At 33.2% G+C, this 14,630-nt stretch overlaps 1 protein-coding gene across 1 annotated transcript; it reads right to left on the minus strand.

Moving 5' to 3' along the window:
* Positions 1 to 6,471: 6,471 nt before the first annotated feature.
* Positions 6,472 to 14,237, minus strand: LOC132183070 (wax ester synthase/diacylglycerol acyltransferase 4-like). The gene is made up of 5 exons (XM_059596465.2): positions 14,049 to 14,237; positions 9,972 to 10,544; positions 7,579 to 7,932; positions 7,320 to 7,457; positions 6,472 to 6,636 (listed from the first exon to the last, which is right to left on the minus strand). The coding sequence occupies exons 1-5, from the start codon at positions 14,235 to 14,237 to the stop codon at positions 6,472 to 6,474; spliced, it is 1,419 nt and encodes a 472-aa protein (XP_059452448.1).
* Between the last annotated feature and the right edge of the window lie 393 nt (positions 14,238 to 14,630).

Raw genomic sequence — 14,630 nt, forward strand, 5'->3', positions numbered from 1 at the left:
GCAATGTTGGTAAACGTTTGAAAGAGGTGTTGCTTCCGTTAATACACCGTAAAAGTATTGTTTATTTAGAAAATGGGTGGTGTACTCTAGCGGCAATCGACTAGGTGTTTAAATGCAAAAAAACTAATATTTTATAAGTCATAACTATCATATATGGTCTACCCGAGATATTACCTCTTCTCAGTAGGGTTGATATTGTCTTGAGAGACCTGTAATACAAGACCGGTGCCCTAAATATTGTACGCTCCCATCCATAACACTAGCAGCCCGACCAAGTCCGACCTCGGGTAGCCCACACTACTAGTGATCTTCGTCATGTAGTGACTAACCGTTAGGCATGGCTTCGCCGTTCACGAATAACCATTGAATCCATGACCCATATAACACACACATTTGACCATAAAATCAAGTCTATATAGTAAGCCCATGACCATTATACAGCACGTACCGGTGTACCATGTCATATAATGCATCTTATCAACCAGTTATTAAAGTAGTTACCAAGTTATTATAAAAAATGTAGGTATGCTCATATCATACGAGTGCTCAATCAACTGACATATCACACATTTTTAAGGAAAGTGTTCGTAAGTATTTACTTACCTCGCGCACTTGCATGAGTCCTCTGACATCACAAATCTCTACTATAATGAAATATGACATATCTTTATGCGCAGTACTAGAGAACTCCTCCGAGTATGGTACTAAAGTCCTATCTAGCAAAAAGGGTCACTGAACCCTAATATCGCACATTTGGAGCTAAGGGATGGATGCATTGCTTCCTGGTTGAACGTTCGGCCAGTGAGTGAGGTGTCCAGGCCAAAAGCTCCAAACTGCGTTTTGAGGCTTCTATCTAATCTAAAGGTTGATATATCTCATCTTAGGCTACTAAGCAGGCACATGCAAGGTACATATCATGTTATCATGCAACTCAAAGCAATGAAAGAAGAGTTTAAAACTCTTTTAAAACATACTTGGCTCTTGTAAAGAAATAGGCATGAGGTTTGTCAAAACATCTTTACACATGAAACGACAAATAAAGACCATGAAATGGGTAAGGATATTGCCTTAGAGCATGTTTGGGCCTGCGGTTGCAGACCCAAAATGCGCGTCTGAAGCATCAAAACCTCATTTCAGCCAAAATATGGTCGTTTGGTAAAATGGTTGTGAAAGGGCTTTTGAAGTTTCAAATGTTCAAACCCACGTTTGAGCGTAAGCTGGATAATGAAGCTTCTACACAAACGGACGATCAGAAGAAAGGCGCGCTGCAATTTTGTAATTAATGAAATATATGCACAGACAAATATACCATTACAAATTTCACAAAATGACAACAAAATTCATATATAAGCATCTCTTCCCACCCTTCAATAAATCCTTCTTGTTGCCTTCAGCCACTCCAGAGAGAGGGAGATCAAGGCAGGTGAGCAATAGCTTCGTTTAATTTTGCTTTCGCTCAAAATAGATCGAAGGTAAGAAGATAAAGGAGAGATAACTCACCTGCTTGGATGGTTTTGGGTGTCGTGATAGGAGATGGGTTTGAGAGTGAGACAGTGATAGAAGATGGGTTTGAGATAGGCTTGAGAGTGAGATAGTGATAGAAGATGGGTTTGAGCGTGCAGTGGGAAAGCTCCCACGTGGGTTCTTTTACCCAAAAAACAATATGAATTATCCCCCACTGCAGTATGCTCAAACAATATTTTTCTTAAAAAAAAAATGCCCCACTTGGCTTCATAATTATCCCACATGGGTTCGAGTGTACAACATGCTCATTATATATATATATATATTTAAAGCTTATGATGGGGGAGAAACAATTAGTGTATGTGAACTATTTAATGCTATTTCTGTTGCAGAAACTTGATTCCATTATTTTTGGTTGTTGCCATTTTATTTGATGGACATGCATATTATTCATGTAAATATAAATTTTTGCATTCTATCCGTTGATCACTTGAAATAAATTTTTAATTGTTAATAATGTTTAACATACTTTTTTTATTTATAATTTTATCAGCTTATTTATTGTGTGACAAACATGAGTAAAAAAGGTCAAAGTAGCGTTGCTGCTACTGCAGATACTCAAATAAAGAAAGTAGTTTGGACTGAAAAAATGCTAGAAGATTATCTTGACATATGTATTACTAAGATTCATGCTCGTAACCGCCCAGGAACACATTTCAATAGGACAAGATGGAAAAATATGATAGATAAATTTAATGAAAAAACTGGAAAACAATATTACTATAAACAACTAAAGAACAAGTGGGATGGTTTGAAAAAAGAGTGGAACATTTGGAAAAGATTGATAAGTAAGGAAACTGGCCATGGATGGGATCCGGTGAAAAAGACAATTGATGCGCCATATGATTGGTGGGAAAAAAAATTGCAGATACAATATTTATACTTACTTGTTTTTGTTTAAATGATTTAAAAAATGTTTTATTATTGATTTTTACAAATACCTAAATACAGGAAGTTCCAGAAGCAACCAAGTTTCACACGAAAGGTTTGGCTTATGCTGTGAAGGTGGAAATATTGTTTAGAGATACAACTCCCACCGGGGAGGGATCTTGGGCACCATCCATAGGGTTGGTTTCTAATGATATTGGTGGCATAGATGTTGCAACTGTAATGCTTGATGAAGATGACAATGTGGTAGAAGGTTTAAATGTTTTGGATGATGAACCAAATATCAATACACATGGCATTGATAATATTCCTGTTGATTTAGATATGCATGATAAAAGAAATAAGAAGTTTGGTCTTGCGGTTCAATGTAAGAAAAGAAAGAAAGGAGTTCAAATCGTTAGTCAACATTTGAGTCGTATTTGTGATGTAATAGAAAGTAAGAATACAGTGAGAGTTACGATAAACCTGGATATAATATTGAAGAGGTTATGGATATTGTTCGGGGGATTGCTGAAAGAGAAAATAACATTGACATTCTTAAGTTTGAAACAGAGGTTTTACTTAAGAGATCACATAGAAAGATGTTTGTGACTATTAAAGAGTCATGGTTGCAGATTGACTTTATCAAGCGTATGGGAAATAGAGAAATTAATCGTCGTAGCATGGAATAATGTTGTTATTTTTTAATGTTGTTTTGTTATGAACTATTTGAAAAGCTAAATGGATTTATTTGAATGTTATTTTATTTTATTTTTTTATCTCTTTTTCTTATTTTTATGGGTGCTTATATATTTATTTTTTGTTTATTTCTTTATTTTTTTTTTCCTTACAGACATGGACAATAGTGATTCTAGGACTCAAGATGGTACAAGCGATAGTGATTATGGTGAACAGGAAAATGAAAATGAAAATGATGTTTTTATTCTAGCAACTGCAGCAGTAAAATTTGTTGAGAACTATTATATGCCATATATTGCAAATGAACCTTGTAGGATCTCTTCTCAAACAGGTTATAAGTGGGTTATGAAGATTTTACAAGGTAATCCTGATAGATGCAAACAAAATTTTAGAATGGAAATATGTGTATTCATTTACTTGTGTAAAGGGTTGAAAGAAAGATATCATTTAAGAGGTACTAGGAAATTAATTGTTGAAGAGTTGGTGGCTATGTTTTTGAAAACTTTAGGCCATGGGCTTGGGAATAGAATAATGCAAAAAAGGTTTCAACATTTAGGAGAAACAATTAGTAGACATTTTACTAGTATTTTAATGGTTGTTTCGAGAATGACGATTGGCATTATTAATCCTATTGATAGGGAATTTAGGAATGTTCCAAGCAAAATTTGTGATGATGAGCGGTATTGGGCATACTTCAAAGATTGTATTGGAGCCATTGATGGAACCCATGTGCCAGTTAAAATTTCTCCATTAAAACAAATACCATATATTGGTCGAAAATGGACTCCTACTCAAAATGTTATGGTTATTTGTGATTTTCGTATGTATTTCACTTTTGTTCGGGCTAGATGGGAAGGTACTGCACATGATACACGTATTTTTTTGGAAGCTATTCGAAAGGAAGAATTACAATTTCCACACCCACCTAGAGGTTTGTATTTTGTTAGTTCTTGTGTTGGCTTAATTCAGTTCTAAAATGCAGAGGCTATTGTTTACGAGCTCAAACACTGATATAGAATGCTCAGAATCTAATCTTTACCGTTCATAATGTAGATTCATGTGTCATGAATGTCTCTGCAAAATTTCAGCTCAATCGGACCATAAACGCCGATCGATCGGAGCTATTGATCAAGGCTGGACAGCATTTACAGAATGCAATTTCACCCATTGCATGCCCTGTTCGGACAGGCCGTCCCCATGTCCGGACAGTAGTTCCAGAAACTCTGTTTCTACTCCGCAAGGCCCTGTCCGGACATCTCATTAACCTATCCGGACACCCCGTAAGTTTTAGGCCAAAAAATGTGATTTTAAGTGTGTTAGGTCTAAGGTTTTGTCGAGAGTATATATACATCTTTATAGAGAGAGATGTACGAAATTCTACCATAGGTTTCGTGAGAGGCTATACTTAGAGGGAAAATCTGTGTGAGCCTGATTATTCCTCTTAGAGAATTATTGTTAGTTTCATTGAGCTTTATTGAGAAGTCTATCGGAAGGGTCCGGTAAAGGAGAATCACGTTGAAGAAGATTATGAGAAAGGAAACGAGTTGTCGACTTGTCGATCTTACAGAGCCAAGGTCTTACAAAGGGTTGTAAGTGTTCCTAGTGTTTGTAATTTTTGGATAATCTTTTAATAGTGATTTCCTAGATGTGATTGCCCCGAAGAGGTTTTACTTTTAGATCGGTTTCTAAAATGTTTCTCTTCGTCACCAAAATCCTTGTATATGATTGTTTATATTTTGGTGATTGTTTGCTTTGATAAATATTTGTTAATTCCGCATAAACTGTGATATTTATCTGTTTAGAGTTTTTCATATTTAATAAAAATAACAATTATTAATTATACATGAAAAAATACTTTTCAATATTTTTTATGACCGTTATTCGTATATTTTTTGCTGTAAAATATTACTTGGTAGACGCAGGATATCCTCACATGAAGGGATACATGGGGCCATACAAAGAAGAGCGGTATCATCTACCAGACTTTTGTCGCGGAAGCCAACCGAGGGTATGCATGAAATTTTTAATCATGCACATTCATCACTTAGATGCACTATTGAAAGAACATTTGGAGTTCGGAAAAATAAGTGAAAGTTATTACATTGCATGCCGAATTTTCCTTATGATAAACAAGTGAAAATTGTGGTGACATCTATGGCTCTTCATAACTTCATTAGGAAGCATGCAATAAATGATGCTGAGTTCTAACCATATGATGATGATGATGATTTACTACCTACTGACAGTATAGGCGATCACGAAGTAGAAGATGAGTTAAGCATACAACAATCAGAGACGTCCAATGAAAATTCTATGAACATTGAATGTGATCATATTGCTAATCTACTTATGACCCGCTAATGTTTTTATTTTTATTTTTTATTTTTTTAATGTTGTTTTGTTATAAACTATTTAAAATATTGTAAGGATCTCCTTGAATGTTGTTATCTTTTATGTGTTAAATACTTTGAAGTGTTATGGTGTTAAAAAGTGTGTTAAATACTTTGAAATGTTAAATATTTTAAATAATTTAAAAAAAGAAATAAAGAAAATGATTGACATCACTTTTTATTACATATAAGTAAAAAAGAAAGAAAATGTTGATGTTTTGTTACATAAACCGTTACAAAATAACTTTTACTTGTGAAAACAAACATTAAACATTTTTATATAAAAAGGTTGGTATAAAATGAAAAAAACAAAAAACAAAAAACAAAAAAATCATTGCCAACCTTAGGTCTTTATTGAAAAACATATAATGATTTCACGTAAAATGACATATATTTGGTGAGACATGTAATGATTTTTTATTTTTTATTTTTTGGGCCTATACTAAAAAAAAATCATTACATGTCCTTTATTGTCATTTTTGACACTAAAATCGCTTTTTCAGTTTTATTACCAAACATGTAACACCTCGGCTTCAAGTAGTATGATATTATCCACTTTGGGCCAAGCCCACATGATTTTATTGTTGGGTTTACCTCCAAAAGGCCTCATACCATTTAGAGAGAGTATATTTCATATAAATACATTATATTTTCTATGCCTAGGCAATGTGGAACGTCACAAAACATCGAAAACATAAAGAAAGCACTTAAGACATGCAGTTACCTGTAAACATGTAAACAGTTTTTCAGTAATAGCACTTTTGCCAAGAGTTCACAGGCAAAAGCTCTATATCCAAAAGCTCTATTTTCCACGACAATCCTAAACAGGCTCTTACTCAACCAAAAGTTAAAAGAAAAATAATAATAATAATAATATAAAAACATTCTTTCAACTAGTTATAACTAGTCCATTCACAATCATAACAGGATTGGAAATAATCATTATGCTTACCAAATAACAATTCATTATACTTGATGCATATAAAAACCTTCAAATGAAAGTTTTCCGTCGGGGAAGTTCATCTACGGCTTTGAGCATCATTTGAAAGGCATTTTCCATGCATGACCTGAACTTTTGGGGATCAAGGAATCCCTTTTCTATTCCGGCAGTGACCCTCAAATTTCCCATATAACTTACTATTGTTATAGTAAGATTCTGCAAACCCACAATAGTAATAATAATTATTATTATTATTACGATAGCCCATAAACTATAATGAGAAATTTGAACAGAAACCATGGTTTATTTGTTCCAAACTTATCATTGTAATCAATAATACAATATCTGAGTAAGTGTAACATCAATGATGTTAGCCCTTCACAAATCGAAGTTAAGAAGTAAAAGTATTAATTTAGGGGAATACTAGGTGTTTTCCTTTTGTTCTCCTAATGTTCATCTCTTTCTATGTGGATATTATTTTCTAAAAATCATGTGAGAGAAATAATGGTTCGTTTCTTCTTTACTTTTTAAGAAAATAATATCCATCTTGGACAAGGAGAATATAAATAGAACATTGTTGTTCTTTTATAGTTGATATTTTGTTTTCTGTTTTATAGTTGTAAATTTGAATTATGTACGAAAAAGAGTTGAATGGACAACAAATTAACATCAAAGCAGTCCTTATTAATTTATAGGGGCACTTATCTAGAGAAGAACCAACAAAATCACATGCTATTTGTTTTATAATGCAAATATGTGACGTCTACATAAAAATATGCCACAAGTACTTATTCATCCTTGTCTAAATATTAAGAAATAAGATGGCCACAAATTAATTGTTAATTTTTATGTCTATCAAAAGTTCAATATCAGAAAGGGTAGTAATACAATATTAATACCTGATGCATACCAACTGTCGTAAAATATAAGCCTTTAACGGGATATTTAGACACAGTCGCCTTTTCAATTGGCCCAATCATATTTGAAACCGTCATACTGGAGTTCCTTAGTGTCCCACAAATGTATCTAGCAACCGCCTGTATTATTTGCATGCCCATATTAAGAGAAATTTCTGATATGGTAATCTTTCAAAAATAACAAAAATATATATGTTTCCATATATATATAAGTATAACTAGTATTAAAAAGAATATTTACCTCAGGTCCTCTAAGTTTCTTCATAATCTCCAAAAGCCTGCTAGTGAGATAAACATCTAATGAGCTTCTCTTCCTCTTGATTATCTTGTGTGCTTCCCACACAAACTCAAGTGGGTCCAAGGATTTAGGATCCTTAAACTTTGGAATTGGAACATGTAAGAAGGCAAATCGGTTCCCCCATGGAGCCTCTGAGTCAGGTTCAACCATCTCCTTCACTGACTTGTATGCCCTAATCATCCTTGTGTTGAGCAACACTAAGGCTGTGGAATGTGCTTTACTTGATTCATGGCTAATCTCTTGCATGCATAAACGGGTGCCCAAGAAGATAATTCCAGTTATTACATCATTTGACGTCTGCACGCGTGGGAAAATACAGTTCAGTACTGATGAGCTATAAGAAACTAACTATAATTAACCTAAGAAGAGTAATAATAATAATAAAAATAAAAATAAAAAGTAAGAAAGAAGATAATGTTATCCATATAATTGAATTCAAAATCTTGCTTTGATATTATGTTAAATTAACAATTATCTCAAAAGCTTAAATTAACAGGAAGAGGTAAATTTAATTATTTCATCAATATTTTAATAATAGGACGGTCGGATAGGAAGAAGAAATCTCAATGCCTTCCTCTTAAAAGGACCATTCCCAAGTAGCTTCCTCTTAAAAGGGGCACACATTCCGAAGTATGCACAATCTCCTCATCCTCTACGCATGCAGTACTCTCCCTTTTACACCGGTCCAGCTATCCAGAAATTTGTGTCAACAAGGCATAATATAAATTGGTCAAGTTAGTCTTAATATAAATAGGCATTGTTGTGATCGATGGTCCTCAAAATTTGAGAATCATAAGGATTTAACCATGAAGATTCTAATGATATGATAATGAGGCTGAAGCTGTGACATTCGAACAAAAGGGACAACTTATGGGTCTTAAGTAGGAGAAAATGATTGTCAATTAAAAGTGGATCTCCCGTCCTTCAATGGCTAATTACATATATATTGATCATTTTCTTGATTTGCTTATAGAGGTGGCCATTAATATATTTTAATTAATTAGTAGTTTTAAACGATATGAAAGTAAAATTGGTCACTTATGAGGAGGGGGAGGTTGATGGGCAAGGCCTCTTCTCTAAGATTACATGATGAGGATGAGGAATCTTGGTTTGAACAAGGGAGAAAGAGAGAACAAAAATGGAGATTTAAGATATCCTCATTCCTGGCAATCTTGACTCTTTTACCCTTCTTTGCTTCTAACATTTCAAAGGCATAGGCTAGGGAAAAAAAATGGCTTTCGTTGGGAAAGAGTCCAAGGTTTTAGAATTATTTCTACACTGAATGAGGCAGAATTCAAAGAAGGGTATAAGAATAAAACCTAATAAATGAAGCAAATGGCTTGAACTATCTTATTATGATCAAATAAATCATGTGATCAAAAGCATAAAATCTCATTTAAATTAGGGTTAAATACTCTTTTACCCCTTAGGGTTTCAAGATTTTATTTTTTTCTCCTTAGGAGTTTCATTTTTATCACAGGAGAGGTATATGTAGTTTTCATAAAGAAGAATATAGTACATCCGTTAAAATTCCGTTCAAAATTTAACGGAACGACACGTTAGCACCAATCAGATGTCGTCATGTGTATAAAATTAATTTTTTTTTTTAGGAAAAATTATATTTAAAAAAAAAAAAAAAAAAAAAAAAAATTGGGGATGTCCGTACCGGCCACTCCCTTGGCCAGCCACCCCCAAACCGGCCAGATGGGGGTGACCTGGCCATCCCCTTGGCCAACCACCCCCAAACTGGCCAAATGGGGATGACCTGGCCATCCCTTTGGCCAAAGGGGGTGGCTGGAATGGCCAAGAGCCACCCCAAAATTCTTTTTCTTTTTCTTTTCCCTTTTTTTTTTTTTTTTCAAATATATATATATATATATATATATATATATATATATATATATATATAATTTTTTGATTTTTTTTAATATTTTTTTAAAAAAATTAATTATATGACACGTGGTGACATCTGATTGGTGCTAATGTTGCGTTCCTTTAAGTTTTGGACGAAATTTTAACGAAAGTACCATCTTAGTCTTTATAAAAATCACTGGTACCTCCGGTGATAAAAATGAAACCCTAAGAGGCTAGGGAAAAAATAAAGTTTAGAAACCCTAGGGGGCAAAAGAGCATTTTAAAACATAAAGAGTTAAATACTTTAAACCCAAATGGCTAATAAACATGACAGTTGGGAGTTATTAAAAAGTTCATAATTGATACCTAAAAAAAAAAGGTTCATAATTGAAGATAAACTTGCTTTGTGCTAGTAGTGAATATGAATTTCATGAAAATCAAATGATCATTAGCTAGTTTGTGCTTAGACATGTTGATCTTACCAATCCAAGCTTGGCCTTTATGTGTTTGATACGATCAAGAGAGAATGTCATGGTTGATATTGTGATTGGCCGAAACACTACTCCTTCATCCCCCGACCTAATTGGTGTCCGATCGTCCTTAACCAAAGTGCTCTTCAAAATGCTCCATCCAAAATCCGATAGAGAGTTAGAGATCAAGGGAAAGATTTGAAACGCTTTTGCAAGAGCACTTTTATTATCACTTTCTAGTTCTGTGTGTGGGCGTGACGGCAATGTTAAGGGAGCAGAAGGATTATCAGCACTTCGTAGACAAGAAAGAAGTGCACCCATGAGAGAGTAGCCATCTCCAAGCGAATGATGAAGCTTGAATATGATATTACCAGCTGCATTGCTTGTTGGATACTTGAATACGTGAACTTCCCATAGTGGTTTGCTTTGGGGAAAGTGATCCATTGCTACCTTTGACAAGTAGTCGTCAAGATATGCATCGTATGATGTGGGTGACAATCCGGCAGGGAAAATGGGGACATTAATATGGTCTTCAAGCTTCACATCTACTCTTTTCCATTGTCTATCACCTTTTTGGTCCATAACCTATTCCACAAGTGTGATGGGTAAATAAATAATTTTTCTTTTTGCTCTACCCTACAAATTGTACATTTGAAAATCAGTAATATACACAGACAAAATTAAAGATAACATTTGCTATTTTCCCTAAAAACCGGGAACACATGAGAAGACAAAGAAAAATTTGTATCATATAAACCACATGGAGAGAAAAAGAAAAAGACAATGTTATATCATTTCTCAAAAAACTGAAAATTCTTATAAGAGTATGTAGTTTCAGTATTACTCTTTCTATAATAGCCTAAGAAAAAAAAAATGTCATGTCTATAGTAAAGTTTGTCTTTATCATTCCAAATTATCTTTCTTTTTGTAATATCGCATAAAAATTTTAATTTAAACAAGAATAAAGTTTTTTTTTCAAACTAGGTTAGAAGAATTTCTTTCAACTTAATTTATAAAAGTGACATGTCTCCATGAACACGTGAGATGCACATGTTTTTTTAATAATACAGACGAAGTTGAAATAAATTTTATTAAAAACTCATATTATTAAAAAAAAAATACTCATATCACTTTTATAAACTAGATTGAAAGAAGTTGCTTGATCGAGTGGCCACTACAATTGGCCAAGGATAATTGCGCCGTCACTCCTCTCCTCAACTTAGACCCCCCAATTTTTTTTTGGAGATTTCAATGAGGAGGTTCTCCGCCAGCCGTTAATATCTGCCACTCTTTCAAGATGACACATCTTTTCTTCAATTTAAGTAAAAAAAAAAGGAGAAAAAAAAAAAAAAAAAAAAAAAAAAAAAAAGAGGTTTTAAAGAAATATGTTGGGCCTAGAGGCCTAGCTAGTCTTACATATGCCATATTCTATATATATATATATATATATATATATGAGAGAGAGAGAGAGAGAGCCTTCTTTTGTTTTGTAACACCCGAGGAGTTTAATTATCAAAACTAAAGGCATTAAAGCTTAAAACAGAATTTTTTTAAAGCTTAATACGAGTTTTAAAAATTATGGCGCATGATAAAATCTGGAATTTATTTGAGCTAATTTAATGGAAAAAAAAAATATATATATATTATTATTATCATTAGAGAAAATGTTAGGGAGTCAAACAAATGAACTCAAAAAAATTTTCTAACTGACTCGACTAGGATTTTTAAATTAAGAAAATGACATTCTCTCCTCCTTATCTACTACTCACGGTCTGCCATGTCAATTTGAAAAAAAATTTGGGATCATTTGTTTGGCTCCTTAACACTTCCCTTATCATTATATACCTTCATAAAGGAGTCAATTGGACTGCGTTTGAAACTTACTTGAAACTATAAAATAGAAAAAGAAAAACGTACTTGAAACTTCAACTTGACACTTACCTTTTTCTTCTTCTAAGAAATATAAGACATGCGTTGTTGGCCGTAAGTACAACCCATAATGCTAAACAACCTTAGTGTTGTGGATGGACTCATTGCATGTTGGTGTGTTCCCTGCTATGGCATATTCTTAATATATATATATATTAAGAATATGCTATATATATATATATATATATATATATATATATCAAAGTAATTTTTCAACAACAAAAAAAAAACACAATTCTCAATTCTCATTTTTTTTTTTTTTTAAAAAAAGATAAGATTATATAATAATTAGAGTAAAAATACAAAAGAAATAAGATAAAATAAGACAAAAAAGATACAAAAACATGCAGTAGCATCTCTTCGCAAACACTATATCTGAAACAACCCCCTCCATGCAAATATCTTGCAAAAACTTTTAGATCCACCTCACCAACCACACTCCCGAACTCAAAAAACCATCATTGATATTGCAAAAACTTCTTGCTAGCATTCATTGAGAAAGTCTAAACGCTTTTTTCTTGTCTTTCTCCTATATTTCTTATTTTAAAACTATTACGTTATTAAATCTGTAGAACCCACATAAATGAAAATTTATGAAAGTATGAATCTTGAATAAATTCTACAGATTTAATGATTGGTTTTAAAAACAGGAGGACGGGAGAAGGCCATGAAATTGACAAATATAATTAGTTTGGCGCTTTGGGGAAGTTTGAAGGTTATGGGGAGCTGAGAGCAATAAATGCTAAGGGGAGAGATTTTTACTTGGTGCGAAATGTGGGGAAATTGTAAATCTGCAAGGCTCGGGAAAATTTGAAGGCTAATTTTAGGAAAATGTTAGGTGTTCTTCTAGTGTTCTTCATGTATCTTTTTAATTGTAATGTGACTTTTAAAATTATCGTTAAATTTGAGATTATCATTATTGACTTTTAATCTATTGGTGATTTTAAAAGCTACATCACAGTTGAGAGGACATCAGGAGAATACTAGAAAAACACCTAGCATTTTCCCTAATTTTAAAGGAACTCGAATTCACTTGAACAAGAGAGTATCCTAATTATATTTATGAGTATTTTTGTCTTTTACAATTTTTAAGATTTTTTAGATGACAAAAATACCCCTAAAATATAACTAATTGAAGAGAATCCTAATTCAAATTCAGGTCACTTGTCAAAAATTTGGGAGAAGTTCGAAGGCACTTTATTTTGTTTTCCTAATTACCGATGCGATAAGAAGGTTAATAAATAAATGACATAAATAACTTTGCGTCAGTTAATTGACATAAATAAAAAAATTTAACATCCCAAGAGGTAGCTCAATTGGTTGTGAACTATGCTCATAAAGCAGATGTCACTAGTTCAAATCTCCCTCTCCATTCTTTTTGTGTGGACATGTCAAAAAAAAATAATAAAAATTAAAAAAAATAAAAAAAATTAACAGCTTTTAATTGAAACAACGTAAACTTTCAAGTCGTTTATATATTGAAAAAAGACGTAAACTCTCAAGTCGTTTATATCTTAATAAAGGACGTAAACGTAAAACTTAATATTAAGTTTCGCTTAGGTTAAACGACATTAAAAAAATGGACCCTAAAAAGGTTGGTAGCTAGTGATAGAACTTCTCTTTCTTGTAAAACAAATGATTGTAAGTAGAATTTAACTAGTAGTACTTGTGTACTAAAATCAAATCGAAACAACGGCCAACTGAAATTAATTTTGTCTGATAGCTAGCACGTATAATATATAAAATATCAAACAAATAAAGAATTATAAACACAAATTAATAAGCAAAAGAGATATAAATTTTTTTAGGATTTTATACATGCATGCTGCGACATTTTTTTTTCTTTTCTTTTTTTCTTTTTTTTTCCTAGAATATCAAATGGACTCTTCTCATTTCATTTTGCTTGAGACCTTTTACCATTTCTTTAATACAAACACCCTTTTCATATGTCATTGCCTTAATTGGCCTAACCATGCATATGCATGGACCCGACCATGACCACCACCACCGGCCGCTTCTAAATCAGAATCCCGCGGCCATATATGGACGCAACATAGAAGTGGTGCTGGTGGATTTGAGACTACATGCATAAACCAGAGAAAAATGTATAACATATAAAGGAAAACATAAGAGAGAGAGAGAGAGAGAGAGAGAGGGCACCATGACGGAGGAGAAGCGTGGATTGATAGGGAGGAATAAATCCTTGAGCAAAGATATGGCGTGCGCGTGGATGTCGTTGATAATTGGAACTTCAATTTCCAAAACGGTGAGAATAAATACAGATAATGCAGAGCTGTTGAAGTATTGTGCAGTTGGACTCACTGGCTCCAATCCTTCCCTAAACTCCATAATGCTTTTCGTCTTTCTGGCCTTCAATATTTTTCTTGCACTCCCACTCGGACAAGTAATTTAATATGGGAGCAATTGCACACAAAATTAAAGTAGCTTGGGACTCCTGCTCTAACCATTTAAACCTAATAAATTCCCCAACTGCACACAATAAATTCCCCAACTGCACCAAGAAAGAATTAGCTTCACGTCCCTCTGATTGCAAAGGAGTAAGTTGATTCATTTGCTAACATACTTTTCCTTTTTTATAGTCTATGTCTTCATTGTTTTAATACCAGCAAGTCATGTTTTACATTTGGGAATCATTAAAGCAAATAACTTGTTGTTGAGTTGGTTGCATCATCAACAATTGCAATAGGCCACGTCCAAACCAGTTGGCCACTTCCTCTGTTT

The sequence above is a fragment of the Corylus avellana genome, chromosome 5 (genome assembly GCF_965113065.1).
Source record: "Corylus avellana chromosome 5, dhCorAvel1.hap1.2, whole genome shotgun sequence".
NCBI lineage: Eukaryota > Viridiplantae > Streptophyta > Magnoliopsida > Fagales > Betulaceae > Corylus > Corylus avellana.